The sequence below is a fragment of the Chelonoidis abingdonii genome, chromosome 11 (assembly GCF_003597395.2).
Source record: "Chelonoidis abingdonii isolate Lonesome George chromosome 11, CheloAbing_2.0, whole genome shotgun sequence".
Taxonomy (NCBI): domain Eukaryota; kingdom Metazoa; phylum Chordata; order Testudines; family Testudinidae; genus Chelonoidis; species Chelonoidis abingdonii.
In genome coordinates, this window is record NC_133779.1 from 46,270,189 (window position 1) to 46,286,844 (window position 16,656).

General features: G+C 45.9%; 1 protein-coding gene across 1 annotated transcript; it reads left to right on the forward strand.

The window, feature by feature from the left end:
• The first annotated feature begins 619 nt into the window (after window positions 1-619).
• On the forward strand, window positions 620-2,224 carry LOC116831880 (protein S100-A12-like). The gene is made up of 2 exons (XM_032792223.1): window positions 620-757; window positions 1,895-2,224. The coding sequence occupies exons 1-2, from the start codon at window positions 620-622 to the stop codon at window positions 2,222-2,224; spliced, it is 468 nt and encodes a 155-aa protein (XP_032648114.1).
• The last annotated feature ends 14,432 nt before the right edge of the window (window positions 2,225-16,656 follow it).

A 16,656-nucleotide genomic window follows, 5' to 3' on the forward strand; every position in this document is an offset into this window, starting at 1 on the left:
TATCTATCCTTCCAACTACTCATCCATCTCACTAACTGTCAGTCTTTCCATCTCTCCATCTATCCCTCCAACTATCCTTCCATCTCACCAACTGTCTATCCATCCATCTATCCCTCCAACTATCCTTTCATCTCACCAACAGTCTATCTATCCATCTATCCCTCCAACTATCCATCCATCTCATCAACTGTCTATCCATCCATCTATGCCTCCAACTATCCTTCCATCTCATCAGCTGTCTATCTCTCCTTACAACTATCCTTCCATCTCATCAACTGTCTATCTGTCCATCTCTCCAGCCAACCATTGATCTGTCTAGCTCTCCAGCCACCAGTCCAGGAATCTATCCATCTGTCTCTCCAGCCATGCATCCATGGGATTGTCCATCTATCTAGCTCTCCATATGCTCAGCTAGGCATTGTCTGCTTGTCTACTCATCCAGGCATTCATCTCTCCATCTACCCATCTTTTTGACTGTCCATTAGTCCATCTGTTTAGCCACTTCATCATTTCCATCAAGCACATCCACCTGAGATCTGAGATTACACCTGAGTTTAGTGTCACTGGGGAAAAAATATGTCTGTTCCTCTCTTCCAGGCTCACTCGAACGTGTAGGGAGATGACTCAGCTGCTGAGCAATATAAAAGGCATTATCAATGCTTTCTACGTGTCCACAAAGACGGATGGCACCTGCCCCACGCTGAGCAAGGGGGAGCTGAGGCAGCTCATCTGCCAGGAGTTTGCTGATGTGACTGTGGTGAGCACTGCCAAGACGCCTGTGCTAGTTACTAGGCTTAGGAGTGAGGAGGGGGAAGGTCTATGCAAAGAGTGTCTCTTCTAGGATGCACGTGTTCTTGCTTGGTAACTGATATAAGAGACTGCACAAGAGTCTGTTCTCCAGTTTGTGTGGTAACGTAACAGTTTGACTGAGCTGGTAAAGAAGGGACATTTCAATCTGTGCTGCTAAGGAGCAGCTGCCCTGAATCTATTTTAAAATAAAATAAATATTTTGACCTTTATGACATATGATGACCTGACATGCTATGACATGCCTTCTTATGCACAACGGCTGCTGACATGTCATGAAATAATGTACAAATCATAAAAACAATGTGAAAAATGAAAAAATATCATAGATTTCCAACTGAAAATTTCACTCAGAATTTTCTGAAGGGATTTTTTTCTCAGAATTTCCCTCTCCTGTTTGACAAGGATTCTGCTAATGTGAACTAGGAACCCTTTTTTCTTGCACCCAATACCAACTGCAAACTGGGGAGGCTGGGGGGGTGGGGTGGGGACACCGGAGGGGGACACCATGCTTATCTATATACAATTGTTAATGAGCTGGGAACACATAGGAATTCAATTGACTGGGGGCTATAATAGGATTTCACGGGGCCTGGGCCTCTGCACAGGGAGCAATTCACCCTGAGGCGATGTCTGCACTTCCAGTGAAGTGCAGAGGCCAGAGTGTAGCTACGTGCTGCAGTGAAAGGCTCCGGCAGCAGGGAGCTGCCAGAGTCTTTCCCCACTGGGTCCCCACTGCCAGAGCCTTTCCTCACGGCCGGTGCCTTTCACTGCAGGGAAAAAGGCCACAGCGGTGGCAACAGGACGCTATGCTAGAAATAGCAGTGTAGACATGGGAGGCACAGCTTGGACGTGGGGAAAGCTGTGGGAGTTCAGGGGTGTAGGGCACTCTATTCTACTTGCCTAAGCCAGGCCTCACAAGCTACACTGCTCTTCATACCCGGGTTAGCGGAGTGCAGTGTCTGCAATCTATACCCCGCCACAAGCGTAGGCACACCCAGGGATTACAGCCGAGCTGGCTTGTTGTTTCTAACTGGAGAATATGTGACAGGTTAATGGGCTTTGTCCGGGTGTTGTTTCCTTGCAGATCCCCCAGGGTCTCCAGACCATAGACAAGATGCTGCAGCTGCTGGACACTGACTGTGATGGCAGACTGGACTTTAACGGGTTTCTTGTTCTGGTCCTCCAAATGGCCACGGCTTGTTACAAGGAAGTAAGCCAGGGTCAGCGACCAGGCCACAGTGGAAGCTCAGCGTCCCAGGGAGAAGCAGACTGTGGGGAGTGCACACAGGAGCCTCTGACACCAGAGCGGGACCCAAGCCCACATCAGGCTCCAGAGTTACAGATTTCAGAGCAGGACCGAAGCCCCCATCAGGCCCCTGAGCCTCACACACCAGAGCAGAATTTGAGTCCCTAACAGGTCCCAGAGCCCCAGATACCAGAGCGGGACCCAAGCCCACATCAGGCTCCAGAGTTACAGATTTCAGAGCAGGACCGAAGCCCCCACCGGGCCCCCGAACCTCAAACACCAGAGCAGGATTCAAGCCCCCGTCAGGCCCCGGAGCCTCAAACACCAGAGCAGGATTCGAGCCCCCATCAGGCCCAGGAGCCTCAAACACCAGAGCAGGATTCGAGCACCCATCAGGACCAAGAGCCACAAACACCAGAGAAGGAAACAAGCAACCATCAGGTCCCTGAGCCCCAGACACCAGAGAGGGACCCAAGCCCTTGTCAGGGTCCAGAACCCCAGACACCACAGCAGGACCTGAGCCATAGCGAGACACAACTTCCACTGACAAAGCAGCAAAACGAAGGTGTTCAGGACCCAAGAAAAACTGCTGCAGGACAAGCCTCTAAATCTTCTGAGTGCCTGTACTCCTGGTATTATCAGAAACCACTACCCTTTCCTCACTGGTGGCCACCAAAGAAGTAAGGGCCAAAATGGGTCCTTGTGTAACTGAGGCAGAAAATTCAATACAAATCCAAGTAACTCTAGTGCACAATTCCTGCTGGTGACCAGGGCATGGTCTTCCTCCTCACAGCCTCTTTGCTATGGCTCCAAACCTCTCCTGCAGTGCTTTCCTGCTACTGCCTATAAAATACATTAGAGGACAAGCTCTCAGCTGGTGTAGCACCTAGGCTTGTCACCTAATGTATTGGGATTTGATTTGACCAGGGGTAGTGGGGGGAGCAGATGCTTTCATAGATGCATAGAGATTCCAAAGCCAGATGGGACCATTGTGATCAGCTAGGATGAATCCCTACGTAATGCAGATCAGAGAACACCCCCAACATAATCCCCAGAGCAGATCTTTTACAAAAACATCCCACCTTGATTTAAAAACTGTCAGAGATGGATAATCCATTACAAACCTTGGCCGATTGTTCTAACGGTTAATTACTCTCACTGTTCAAAATGTACCGGTACATCTTATTTTCAGTCTGAATTTATCTCACTTTTGAATTCCAGCCATTGGATCATGTTAGACCTTCCTCTATTAGACTGAAGAGCCCTTTATTAAATATTTGTTCTCCATGTTGGTATTTGCAGAGTGTGACCAAATCACCCCTTGACCTTCTCTTTGTTAAGCTAAATAAATTGAGCTCCTTGAATCTATCACTCTCATGGCTCTTCTCTGAACCCTCTCCCATTTATCAACATCCTCCTTGAACTCTGGGCACCAGAACTGGCCCATCTCCCTGTCCCTGGGTTTTATTAACAAAGACGTCAACATAAAATCCATCTCCAGCCTGCTCCCTAGACCAGGCAGCTCTAAGGGCTCCTCTCTCTGGACAGTTAACACATTTTGTAAGAGGTTACATAAGAATATAACATAACTTAAAAACTGCCCTACTGGGTCAGACCAAAGGTCCATCCAGCCCAGTATCCTGTCTTCCGACAGTGGCCAATGCCAGATGCCCCAGAGGGAATGAACGGAACAGGGAATCGTCCCCATTCCCAGGTCCAAGGTGAAGTGCTCGTTAAGTCAAAGGACACCAAAGGGAGGTTAGTGGGTTGCAGATTGTTGCAATAAGCCACAAGTCCAGTGTTTTTATTAACTCCATGAATTTTAGTGACTAGCAAAGTTATGAATTTAAGCTCCCAGGCTGAAATTCTTCTTTAGCATGTAGCGGCCTTTTAAGAATCTCACATAACAAAAACAACACTCCTCCATGAGCAGATGCCATCTCCTATTGTTTTCTATTGTCTTTTCACCCCCTGCCCCCTCCCCATCTGTTTTCATTGTTTATCATGTTTTTTGCCTGACATCAATACAGATTTTTGGCAAGGATCTTGACTTCTATGTCTTTGAACCACTCTGCACTCCTATTGTTATATCGAAATAACAAAGACAGTGCCTTTTGCGCAAGCCACCCCTCCTTGTTAGATACCTCCTGTCTTATGGGGCCAGTCCAGAGCATCACCAGTTATATCAAATACAAGTCTATTCACCTCCTCCAAGGAACGGATCTTTGTTAGTATCGTGGGTGATCCCTTAAGTAGGTTTCACAAAAATAAACTTTACAAATACCTTTCCTCCCTGGCAAGCTTTTCATTGGTCAGGTGGATTTGAATGAAACAATCTCCTGTGAGAGCAACGATCACAAAATTGCACAATACACATGTGCCACCCAGTGGTGATTGGATTTAATGACAGAGGACAAGCTGTGAAATGACCATAGTGGTTAACATGGGAAGGGTCAGAACATGAACTTATATTGCCCATCATGCCATCAAAACAAAATAAAAACAAAATGAGCCTGCAGTTCAGACACCTATCATTCTTTGCCACGGTTGTTGCGTGTGAAAATGCAGAAAAGTTGTTAATAAACCTTGAATCGGACAGAAAAATATCCTGGGTTTTCTATGTTGTGAGCAAAGAATATAAGTAGAAGTCAGCGGAGTAAGAATGTCCTGTACACAGCTGAATTAGCCTCTTCCCTCATCTTTATTAATGACAGCCCTTACTCCTAATAATGACGTCTTAGCCATCCGAAGTGTTACATTTGGGTCACATTTTTAAAATGAGAACATTATGGTGCAACCTGCATGATACAGCTGCAGTGATACAGCTTACATAAAATCATGTGAGCCTGGATGGAGCGGAAAGAGAAATGCCCAGTGAAGGGCCTGGATTTCCCCTGATTTAGCACACTGTGAAATAACCTGCCTCTTTATTGTGCCCTATAATGAATGACAAATGATCCTTCATCTCCGGCGTCCCTCATCCCATCCAGCTGTTTCAACAGTGTCATAAATCCTTGCAAAACAAATGTAAGTGTGCCACGGCTGCTTGTACAACTGGACCCACACTGAGGGGAGGGGAGTGGCTGTGCTCCTCCCCAGAAGCAGTCACCGGAGGATTCTGAATGACTCAGCACCAACAGCCATGATGAGCTGCATGGCAGAGAGGCAGATGTGATACCCTTTGAAGTGAAGCAGTGTGTTTTCACCCCACTGGCCCTGGTTCACTGACCTGTGCAGAACTGGGGGGAAAGGGTGGAGGGTGCTGCTATCCAGTCTGGGATATCCAGAGCTGTTGTCAGAGCTAGACAGCCCTGCTCCTTGCAGACTAGAAGCAAAAGAGTCAAGATCATATCCGGCCCTTGGCAGCTACGCAACCTAGCCGGGGGATTCTTTGGACTTTTGCAGCAGGGCAAAACCAGAAACAATCTCACCCTTAAATATCAACAGTCCATCTGATGAAAATTCTCCCTCTTCTTTTCTGTAGCCCCTGTCAGATCCCCAATACCTGATCCCTCAAAAGAGACAGAAGCATCTCTAGATAAAGGCAGGTGGCCATTCCAGCATAGCAAGGGGTAACATTTCCAAAGGCACTGACATGACTTAGAAGTATTCTGAAGCACCAAAATACCTTTGAGAATCTGGGTTTTAGGTCCTGAGGGGTATTTTCAAAGGTGCGTGATTTCAGTGCGGATTAGGAGCCTAACCTGCTTAGGTGCTTTTGAAAATACTCTTCAGTGCCTATCTGCATCTTCAGGCACCCAAATAGTTTTGAAAATCTATCCCTACGTCACTTTTGAAAATGGGATGCAGGCTTCTTAGTCATTTTGCTGCTTTTAAAGATTTCATCCAAGATGCTTTCAGTTCCTGAGAGATCTCACTGTGAGCGACCGGCAGAGCACGAAGAGCATGACTATTTGCTAATCCAGTGAATTCTTCCAGAGTTTATCAGAGCTGACAGCAACAGGCCACTGTGCTGTAACAGAGAAGCAATGTAGCCTATTTATCCAGGAGGTTCTGAACTCTAACCCCGTCTAAACTAAACACTGAGGCCTGGTCTACACTGCACTGTTAAACCGATTTTAACAGCATTAAATCGATTTAACGCTGCACCCGTCCACACTACACTGCTCTTTATATCGATTTAAAAGGCTCTTTAAATCGATTTCTGTACTCCTACAAAACAAGAGGAGTAACGCTAAAATCAATATTACTATATCGGATTAGGGTTAGTGTGGACGCAAATCGACGTTATTGGCCTCATTATTTTACAGTAGCTACCCACAGTGCACTACTCCAGAAATCGACACTAGCCTCGGACCATGGACGCACACCACCGAATTAATGTGCCTAGTGTGGACGCGCACAATCGACTTTATAATATCTATTTTATAAAATCGATTTAAGCTAATTCGAATTTATCCTGTAGTGTAGACGTAGACTGACTCTCAGAGGCAAGGCACTTGCAACCAGACTTCCAAATGCCACCTCTAATTTTGGATGTCTCACTGGTGGGTGCCCAGCTTGAGACAGCTGGAGTCAGATTTTCACCCAGGGTAGTGTGCTCTCCTGAAAATCTAGGCTCTTGCATCTCGAGTCAAGCACTCCAAAACTGAGGCCAGACAAAATCAGTGGCCGCTTCTGAAAACATCCACCCGAACCGCGCCGTGCCTTGATTCCCCATCTGCAAATGATGGATAACGATGTTGCCACTCAGAAGGCGTTTGCAAGGGTTAATTAGCTAACTTATGTAGCGCAGTCTTGAAAAGGTAATGTTCTATACACTGTGACTACACAGCGCTGAGGATTAGCCTTAAGCCGTGGTGACTGCCCTGAAATTTGTAGGAAAGGAAGATTATTTCACTGTGCATTAAACAAATCATGTCTTTCAGTGGGTTGCAATGCAAGGTGGGACTGGACACCCTAACAGGACTTGGTTGTCCGTATGCTTGTGCCCTCCCATAGGTGGGATTACAAACTCTGTTACGCAAGACTGAATCTACCTGCTCTGACTCCTCTATCATATTCTCATTTTAATAACACCACTAATCTATCATAAAATTACTGTTCTTCAAGGGTATCATTACCCCACAGGCGGGGTATAATTTGCATCTGTATAATTTTATCTTAAAAGACAGGTTAAAAATGAAGAATCATAAGTAATAACCCTTCCAAGGGCTTTACAAACACTAATTTCTTAAGCCTCAGAACACCCAGTTAACTCAGTATTATCTCAGAGGGGAGCCAACTCCAGGACTCGCCCAGGTCACAAATCAAATTAGTGACAGAGCTAGAAATGGAACTGAGGAGTCCTGGCGCCTGGATCCTACACTTCCTCTCAAAGCAGAGAGTTCCTTGTTATGACAATATTAAGGACAGCATGGCTAGCAAATGCCAAATTCTCACTGACTTCCAAAGGAGTTCAGGGGTGAACAAAGACACAGATTTGGGCCCTATTCTAGTCTGGTCTACCCTTGTTCAAAATTCAGAAGACTCCAAAAAAAAATCACAGAAAAACCTGCCTTAATCTAGCAGTTGAGAATCAAACAGAAATCACCTTGCTGAGGTGTACTTTTTGTTAAATTAAAGATCAAACAAAATTAAACTGAAAGTAGCATATGGATGAAAGTTAAATTGGAAAAAATGGACTAAATGGACATTTTCTTACAAAATTTTATTTTTGTCAACATTTTTCAAGTTGTTTTTTTTTAAACAAAACAAAATGGGGTCAGGGGGAATTGGTTTTCAACAACCAAAACCATTTTGTTTTGTGGTTCCTGTTTTTTTTTTTTCTTTTTTCAACAAAAACCTGAAAAGTTGTATGAAAAATACCAATACTTTCATTTTCTTTGAACTTTTTGCCCAAAATACTAGCTCTAATAAGGACACATTAAAGTGGTTACTTAATACAAATGGTAGGTTGCTGGAGGTGGAATCTTTAGTGAAGATTTCCCTCTATTTTATTGCTGCCATAGTGAGTTTTTAACACTCTTCTCATGGATTTTGAAGTTCATCTTAGCCCTGGATTCAATCATCCATTCCCCAGTATTAGAATGGTATTTTCTGATGCTGTTAATTAATTAAATTTTACTTTTTTCCTCTCTACTAATGAAAATCTAACACAGGTAATGGTACCTGTTAATTGATATGTGGAACTGATTGATTTTATTTATTCATATTCTTAAATCTGTCACTTCTTATATTAGAGAGACAGGGTGGGTAAGGTAATATGTTTTATAGGACCAACTTCTGTTGGTGAGAGACAGAGCTCATACCTTTTGATCACTAGTATATGACTAAAGGTCATTAAAGGTGGTTATATACCAAGGTGATGGGCATGCTATATATAGCTAGATAATGCAGATAGAGGAAGAGAAATTAGGATCAAAGTAGATTGTTATGGCTTCTAAAGCACCAATCTTCAAACTCTGGGCACAAATGAAATTAACACAACCATGCGTCTGATCCCATTCTTGTAAACGTCAGCCAGAGTTTTAGGATCATTACAGGTTTTGATTGTTATAGATGATTTTCCAAATACTTCAGTGATCCCCATACAGCCAAATGCCTTTCACTATGTTACAGACTCAGAAGCAAAAGCAAAAGATGATCATCTTAAATCGATTGCAGCCAGAAAATTCTAAGAAGACGGTGCTGCCACTAGTAAATAATTGAGAAAAGATGGTACTTGACTAGGAACAGGAATAAAGAAGGATGATACACAGGCCCTAGAGCCAGGCAAAAATTTTTGTCCAAAACTTTTTTTGGCAAAAAATGTAGAATTGGCAACACTGAAATATTTTGCAAATTCTTGTCCCTTTCAACATATTGTTCTGGTAGGAAAAAAACAGCAGAACAAATCTGAGTGTTTCTGGAGGTTTTATTCAAAACAACTTTTCCTTTCCAAATTTCTTTCAGGTTTTTTTGTAATTTAAACATTTCATTTTGACCCAGAACTATGGGGTTATTTTTTTTTTTTACTTTTCAGTTGACTAAAAAATTTTACAAAAAATTGTTTTTGGTTTAACCCAAAATATTTTTTTTTTCACCGAATGGCCAGTGAACTGAGAAATCTGCTATTCACCCAGTCTGAACTGGCCCTGTTTCTGATCTCATGTCTCCTGAATTCACCCTGCTGTAACGTCGGTGACTTTGGTAGAGTTGCTCCTAGTTTGCACTAGCATAAGGAAGAGAAGCCTCATTACATTACATGGGTTCGACACTTCTAAAAAATAAACTTAGGACTGAAATCTGTCAGTTACACCCTTTGGGTTTCAATGGGACTGTTCAGGTGAGAGCTAGAGCAGGAAATGACCTTCTGAGTTCAAGTACTTGGGCCAACATCTCTACCTGTGTAAACTCACATAGATCCATTGAGCCATGTCAGTTTCTACCGGCAGAGAATTTAGCCCAGAATGGCTAATGAAATAGGACCTCATTTTGCAAATGCTTACTACCAAGAGTAGTACTTGCTGTTTTGTGTGCTCATCCCTTAGTATCAGAAGGCCAAATCCAACGTCCATTGACTCCAGCGCCTCGGTGCTGGGGGACTACACTTGGATATGTCTACACTGCAGTTGGAGGTTTGATTGCAGCATGTGCAGACCTACATGCGAACGAGGGCACCAACAGCACTCAAGCCATGCCACCACAAGCATCAGCAGGGGTGAGCTGCCAGAGTAAGTCCCCCGGGTCCTGAGCCCACGCTGAAACCCATGTGACAGTGCTTCCCTGCTACCGCACTAGTTAAATTAAAGCTAGCGTGGGGACGTCACACCTCTGACTGCAGTGGCGCCAGCTCCATGTGAGTAAGCACCAATCTGTGCTGTTTTTGCAATATCGGGCCCACGCCACAGACAAACAATTCTATTACCGTCCTGGTTCTGATCTCAGTTAATTCCATCAATGTCAATCCTTATTTCAACCCCCCCCACCCTTGCAGAATTTCATCCTGTGTTAGGAACGGCTGCCTTTTCTGCCTCGGTAACATTATACACAAAATCCCTTTGTTCCACCAATCCTCGCCTACCAAGTCTGGCTGCTTGAAATGCATTCTTCATTATTAAAAAATGTAAAATACAGCCCTCTTGTACAATGACCTTGCAATTCAGATTAGGTGGGACCCACCGGCACTAAAATTGTCACACCGCAGCTGCTATTTCTGGGCTAAAATGATAGGTGAAGGGGATAATGAGTCAAACAACTTATCTGAGGACATACAGGTGTAGCAGGGCTTGGCCAAAGATGAATCAGTGCTCTCTAGAGAGAGGGCACCTCCTTTCTCTAGCACAATTTGGAATCCTATAAAAGAACTCAGTTCCTCAGCATTCTCCCAACGGCTTCACTGAACCTCAAGTGTTCCCGTTAGCGAGTTGGGTAAGTTGGGATTTACAGCCTTCTCATTACTTGCACAGAGAGCGAATGTTATGGGGATGGGATTATGTCTGGGGGATACTGTCGATCTTGCGGGATAATTTGCAGCGTGTTGTCTGGGAGCCTTTAGCGCTAAGCTCTAGTGAAAGGCTGGTTGATTTTTTGGCAGAGATCTGCAGATTTTTCGAGCACTGCAGAAAAGGCCCTGGGGGTTCTAATAGATCACAAATTGAACATGAGTCAACAACGCAAAAAAGGCGAATGTCACAGACTCATAGAATCATAGGACTGGAAGGGACCTCAAGAGGTCATCTAGTCCAATCCCCTGCACTCATGGAAGGTCTAAGTATTATCTAGACCGTCCATCCATTCTGGGATGCGTTAGCAGGAGTTTTGTAGGTAAGACATGGGAGACCATTGTCCCTCTCTACTCGGCACTGGTTGAAGTCTCAGCTGGAGTCTTGTGTCCATTATGGGCACCACTCTTTAAGAAAAATGTGGACAGATTGGAGAGACACCAGAGGAGAGCAGCAACAAAGGTAAGAAGTTAAGAAAACATGACCTGCAAGGAGAGGTTGAAAGAACTGGGCATGTTTAATCCAGAGAAGAGAAGACTGAGGGGGAGACCTAATAAGAGTTTTCAAATATGTGAAATGTTAGTTCTAAAGAGGATGGGGATCATTTGTTCTCCGTGTCCACTGAGGACAGGGCAAGAAGTAACGGGCTCAATGTGCAAGAGAGATTTATGTGAGATGTTAGGGGAAAGCTTTCCATCTATAAGGATAATTAAGCACTGGAACAAGTTCCTTGGGAGGTTGTAGAAGTTTTTAAGAACAACTTAGCCAAACTCCTGTCAGGAATGGTCTAGGTTTATTTGGCTTTGCCTCGGTGCAGGGAGCTCTTGAAGTCCCTTCTGACCTTACGTTTCTGTGATTGCTAATCGAGATGCAAGCTGAGATAACAGCAGCATTTCGAAGATACTGTCCTCTGAGGGAGGTGTACAGATTTCTGTGCATCTTTTCGGGGCAGCTTTTGCTCTCAATCACAACTAAGTGACTCCAGATTTATGCAGGTGTCACATAAAGCAGAATTTGGATGAGAGAGAGAAAGACAGAGAGAAAGTCTCTCTAAGGTGACATTTCTAGTGATCAGTACGGAGCAGAGTATGAATCAGTGGTTGGACTTGGGACTCCTGCATTCTAGCCCCAGCTCTGCTATTGGCTCACACTGGGAGAAAGTCACTTCCCTTCTCTGTGCCTTCCTTTTCCCGGCTGTAAAACGGGGATAACTGTATTGATCCACCTCTGTAACATGCTTGCAGGTTCTCTGATGCAAAGGGCTGTATAAGCACAGAATATCATTGTTGTTACTGGTTTCAGAGTGGTAACCATGTTAGTCTGTATCCGCAAAAAGAATAGGAGTCCTTGTGGCACCTTAGAGACTAACAAATTTATTGTAGCATAAGCTTTCGTGGGCTACAGCCAATGAAGTGATCTGTAGCCCACGAAAGCTTATGCTACAATAAATTTGTTAGTCTCTAAGGTGCCACAAGGACTCCTGTTCTTATTGTTGTTACTGTCCAGTAAGGTCTGAATGGTGCGGTGGGGAAAGACCTTTCTGCCCCAGACCCAGTCTGGCATAGTAATCAAATCTCTCTGCCTCAACACATATCAAAATGAGTTTGCCCAGAGACATGGTATGTCAGCTCTTCCTGGGAAGAGCTGGATTTCTTGCCCTAGCTGAAGCTACTTCTGTCTTCACTCTGTTTCCCCCCATCACTGTGGCTCTCACCTACGCAGTTAGGGTGCCCTTCAGCTGCAGTGCCAGGATGTATGTTTCTCTTTTTATTTTAAAAGTAGCATTCCCAGGGCCTGACCCAACACTCACTGAAGTCAGAGGAAGTCTGTTGATTTCAATGGGCTTTGGATCAGGCCCAAAGAATCAACAAAAAAAAAATTCTACAGTCTTGCTAGTTCAATAGCAATCTTCGCATTCTCCCCTCCAGACATCCCTTTCCCATTCCCTCCCCCCATTCCCCCTCCAGCGTTCTCTGTCTCTCTCTCCATGTCAGAAAATTAAAATAAACAGAGCAGCCAGTCAATTCCACGCAAAGAGCTCCAAGCAAAAGAGATGAAGATTTCAATTCGATACTAGGCAGACTATGCACACGCTTACCAGAAAGCTAGGCTTTGCCGCGAGGAAGTCAAAGCAGGCAGTTATATCCAGGGGCTGTACGCCAGGGCTCTTTGGTTCTATTCCCAGCTGTGCTATTGACTTGGTGTGAGTCCTTACCTGCTCGGTCCCTCAGTTTCCCCATCCTGACAATGGGGATACTCTTCAGACTGTGTTCGGCTTCAGCAGTGAATGGTTTGGAGCCAGGGTTTCTTACAAATCCAAGCCCCAGCCAACTTTGGGGGAAAACTAACCCGGCACAGTCATTTTGGGTGGCGTTTTCTCGATGGCTCACAGCTGCAGCAGCAGCAGCAGAAACCCCACCAGGGTGAAGTCTTCTGCCTCCAGCAGCCCTGCAAATGGAAAGCGCTGAGTCTCCCACCACTCTGATAATACTTTGCTTCCTCCTGGCGAAATGCACCGTGTTGGGATCCTCGGAGGAAGGTTGCTAGCAAAGCACAGCTCTCACTCTCCATGCTGTTCCTGTTTAGTAACTACAGGCATGTCTACACTGCAACTGAACACCTGCGACTGGTCAGGGTCAGCTGACTGGAGCTTGCGGGACTGAAAAATTGCAGACTTTCAGGTTTGGGCTGGAGCCCCAGCTCTGGGACTCTTCCCCCTCATGAGGTCCCAGGGCTCGGCCCCAGCCCAAGCCCGAATGCTATGGGGCTACAGCCCCACAGCCAGGCAGCTGCAGGTGTTTAATTGCGGTGAAGACGTACCCTCGGGATCCTGTCCCCTGTTTCACGGGAACCAACGCCCCGATAGGTTCATTTGCGCTAGAAACATGCTTGTCACACATCACGGGAAGGGTCCATGTACAGATAGAGTTTATAAAGGGATAAAACACAAGTGATTGGGTTCAACGCAGGAGCAACTGGATGAAAATGAGATCAGATGAGGTAATGGTTCCTTCTGGCCTTAAAATCTATGAATCTGTGACTACAGGATGACTAGATGTTTCCATAAATGGTCAGTTGATTGCTGTAGACTATTATAAACTCCTACAGTGGATTGACTACAACCATGGCTTATAAACATCTCTAACACCCTGTAACGCCTAGTGCTCATTTATTAATGCTCTGTAAACTCTCCACAAATGCACCCTTGCTGGGTTAAATTGTGATCAATATGTCAGTGATCAGAAGAGACTGGCGCTTTCAGATGTCTCTTCTTGTCCCTGCTAGCAACTGTTGGTGTTTAAATCCTGCGTTTTGTATTTACAAACCAGGTGCCACTAAAGTCAAGGGGATCTGGTCATATCCCACAGGTTACGCTGGGAGAATAGTGAACCTTAACTGCACTGATCTTTCCTTTCAGGCTTGCTTGAATCTACAGGAAGATGCCTCAGCTCCTGGACAGCATCTCCACCATCATCAGCGTCTTCTACAAACATGGGAAGAAAGACGAGGACAGCTCCACCATCAGCAAGAGAGAGGTGAAAAGGTTCATCCAGAGGGAGTTTGCCGACATCACAGCGGTGAGTACGGCCAGAAAAGGGAGCCTGAACGTGGGTTGTGTACAGAACTTGTTGTTTCAGAAACAGGGGACAGCAGCTGCAAACTCTTCTTTCTGCTGTGGTAAGAATTGTAGCCATCCCATTCTGCTGTTGTGATCGTGGCAAGCGGTATGGCAGCAGAATGAGATGGCTCTTATCCAGGGAGTAGTAAAGGGGTTATGATGGAGGCTCAGCAATGCCAAGTACAATTAAATTCTCTGGGTCATCTTTTCAAAGGGGGCCAGCTCCCTTCTGCAGGTAAAAATGTACATGTAAAAATCTGCATCTGCATTTGTTTGCTTCTGCAATTGATTTGAGGGGGCAAATCTAGCAACTTGCACCCATAATTACATAAAGACAGATACAAACAAGGGGCAAGAGGGGGAACAAGCACTGAGAGACCATTTGCCAGGTGCAAGTTGAACCCACAAAAGCTGTTTTGAAGATTGACCTTTTTCACTTCCCCAGCCTGCATCACACTTTGATCCTTGCATGGCCGGAAAACAAAATTTCTGTTTCTTGAAAAATGCTGATGTTTAAACATCTGTTTCCATTCCCGTGCGGAACAAAACTAAGACCTGTCCAAAAAAAAAGTGAAAGAATAAGTGAGAGAGACAATCTGCCATAACAGCAGTAGGACACCCGGGTTCAAGTCCCTATTCTGCCAGACTCAGAACAGGGGCTTGGGTCTTTGTGGTCCCAGGAATGAGCCCTAAATGTTGGACTCGTTGGCTGTTCCAGGGTGGGTCACTCTTTCAGGTTTTGAACAGAAATTCCATCCTAGGCCCAAGAAACCCTCCAGCAAAAATTTCACCAAAACTGACGCATTTCTGTGAACTATTTTGGTTTTGACATATATGCATTTTTCCAATCTCGCAAAAATGTGTTGAAAATTTACCCACCAGCTTTACTGCTAAGCTAAGTGGCATGACTGTCCTTGAACATAGACCGTGCAGACCTTCCCCACGCAGCTTTGTAAGACAGGTAGTCACAGCAATTGGATTATCAATTCCATTCTCAAACATTGTATATGTCTGTAACCGTTCTGCCAGTCAGAGTTGGCAGCAAGAAGGGCTGGGTTCAAAAACTAGAGGTTCCTTTTCAACAATACAACACAAAGCCGGCTCAAGCCCCCACCCAGTGAAAAATGTATCTCAGTCCATGAGAGATTCAGCCTGGAAGAGAGAAATGAATCCACATGCTGTGGATGCATACAAAGGCTGAACAGGGGCTATCCAGGGCTGGATGAATACAAACAGAAATACTGAAGGAGGTTGGAGGCACAGGTGCCGACTTTCCAAAGTGCCAGGGGTTGCTTGATCCCTGGCTCCGCCCAAGGCCTCGCCCTCGCTCCATCCCTTCCCCAAGGCCCCACCCTGCCCTGCCTCTTCCCAGCCCCACTCCACCCCCACCCCGCCTCCAGGGCCAATTCGAAAGAGCTGCTGCCGAAATGCTGCCGAAGACAGAAGTAGCGATTGAGCTGCCACCAAAGATAGTGGCGGCAATTTGGTGACAACTCAATCAGTTGCCGCTGTTTCTGGTGGCACTTTGGTGGAGAGTGCAGGGCCCCTCTTCCAGACACTGCGGGGCCCAATTCCCGGGAATCGGGGGAATTGCCCTAAAGCTGGCCCTGCCCACCTCTTCCTGCCCCATTCTGCCCCTTCCCCCGAGCACGCCGCATCCTCACTCCTCTCCCTCCCTGCACAAGCCTCCTGCACACCACGAAACAGCTAATTGCGGCGAGTGGGAGTCATTGCAGGGAGAGAGGTTTTGATGGGGGCTGCCAATAGGTGCTCAGCACCCACCATTTTTTCCCTGTAGGTGCTCCAGCCCCGGAGCACCCACGGAGTCAGCATCTATGGTGGGGGATGGATTATGGGAAGGAGTGTTCCAGGGATGGGAAGGAGTTAAGGACACAAGCAGAGGAAAGAAGCAGGGTTGACGTGGGGTTCTTCACTAAGGACACATGGAAGACAATAAGCTCCAGGAGAGGATGTGGTGCCTCTCAAAGGGAAGGGAACCAGCCAGCTGATGAGCTGCCCTCCAGAGAACGACCAGCAGGATGGAGCACAGAGGACTGGCATAAGGGAGCTGATGAATAGAAGGGAAAAGCCGCAGGGGAGACTGAACCACATCTGCCTTTGCATGTGTAACTGGGAAGGCCAGTAAGATTAATACAGTTTCCCCTGGATCTGGTTTTCCTACAGAACCCCTACGACGCGCACACCATAGAGGCAGTACTGCAACTTCTGGATCATGATGGCGAGGGGGTTATAGATTTCAACGAATTCCTGCTTCTGATATTTAGAGTGGTGAAGGTTTGTTACTGGCACCTGCAGCCAAAACGATGTCTCCCGCAAAGAACAGAGATGGGACTGAGTGGGAAGCGGCACCAGGAGCCTGAAGCAGGAAGGGCTGAGCGGAGTCACGATCAGCCTAATCCGCCAGGGACAGAGAAAGGATATTACGAAACACGGGAGCCTGAAACTAGAGAGACTGAACGAAGTCGCCGTCAGCCGCGTGAGTCTGAATCAAGTGGGGATCAGGGGGGTCACTA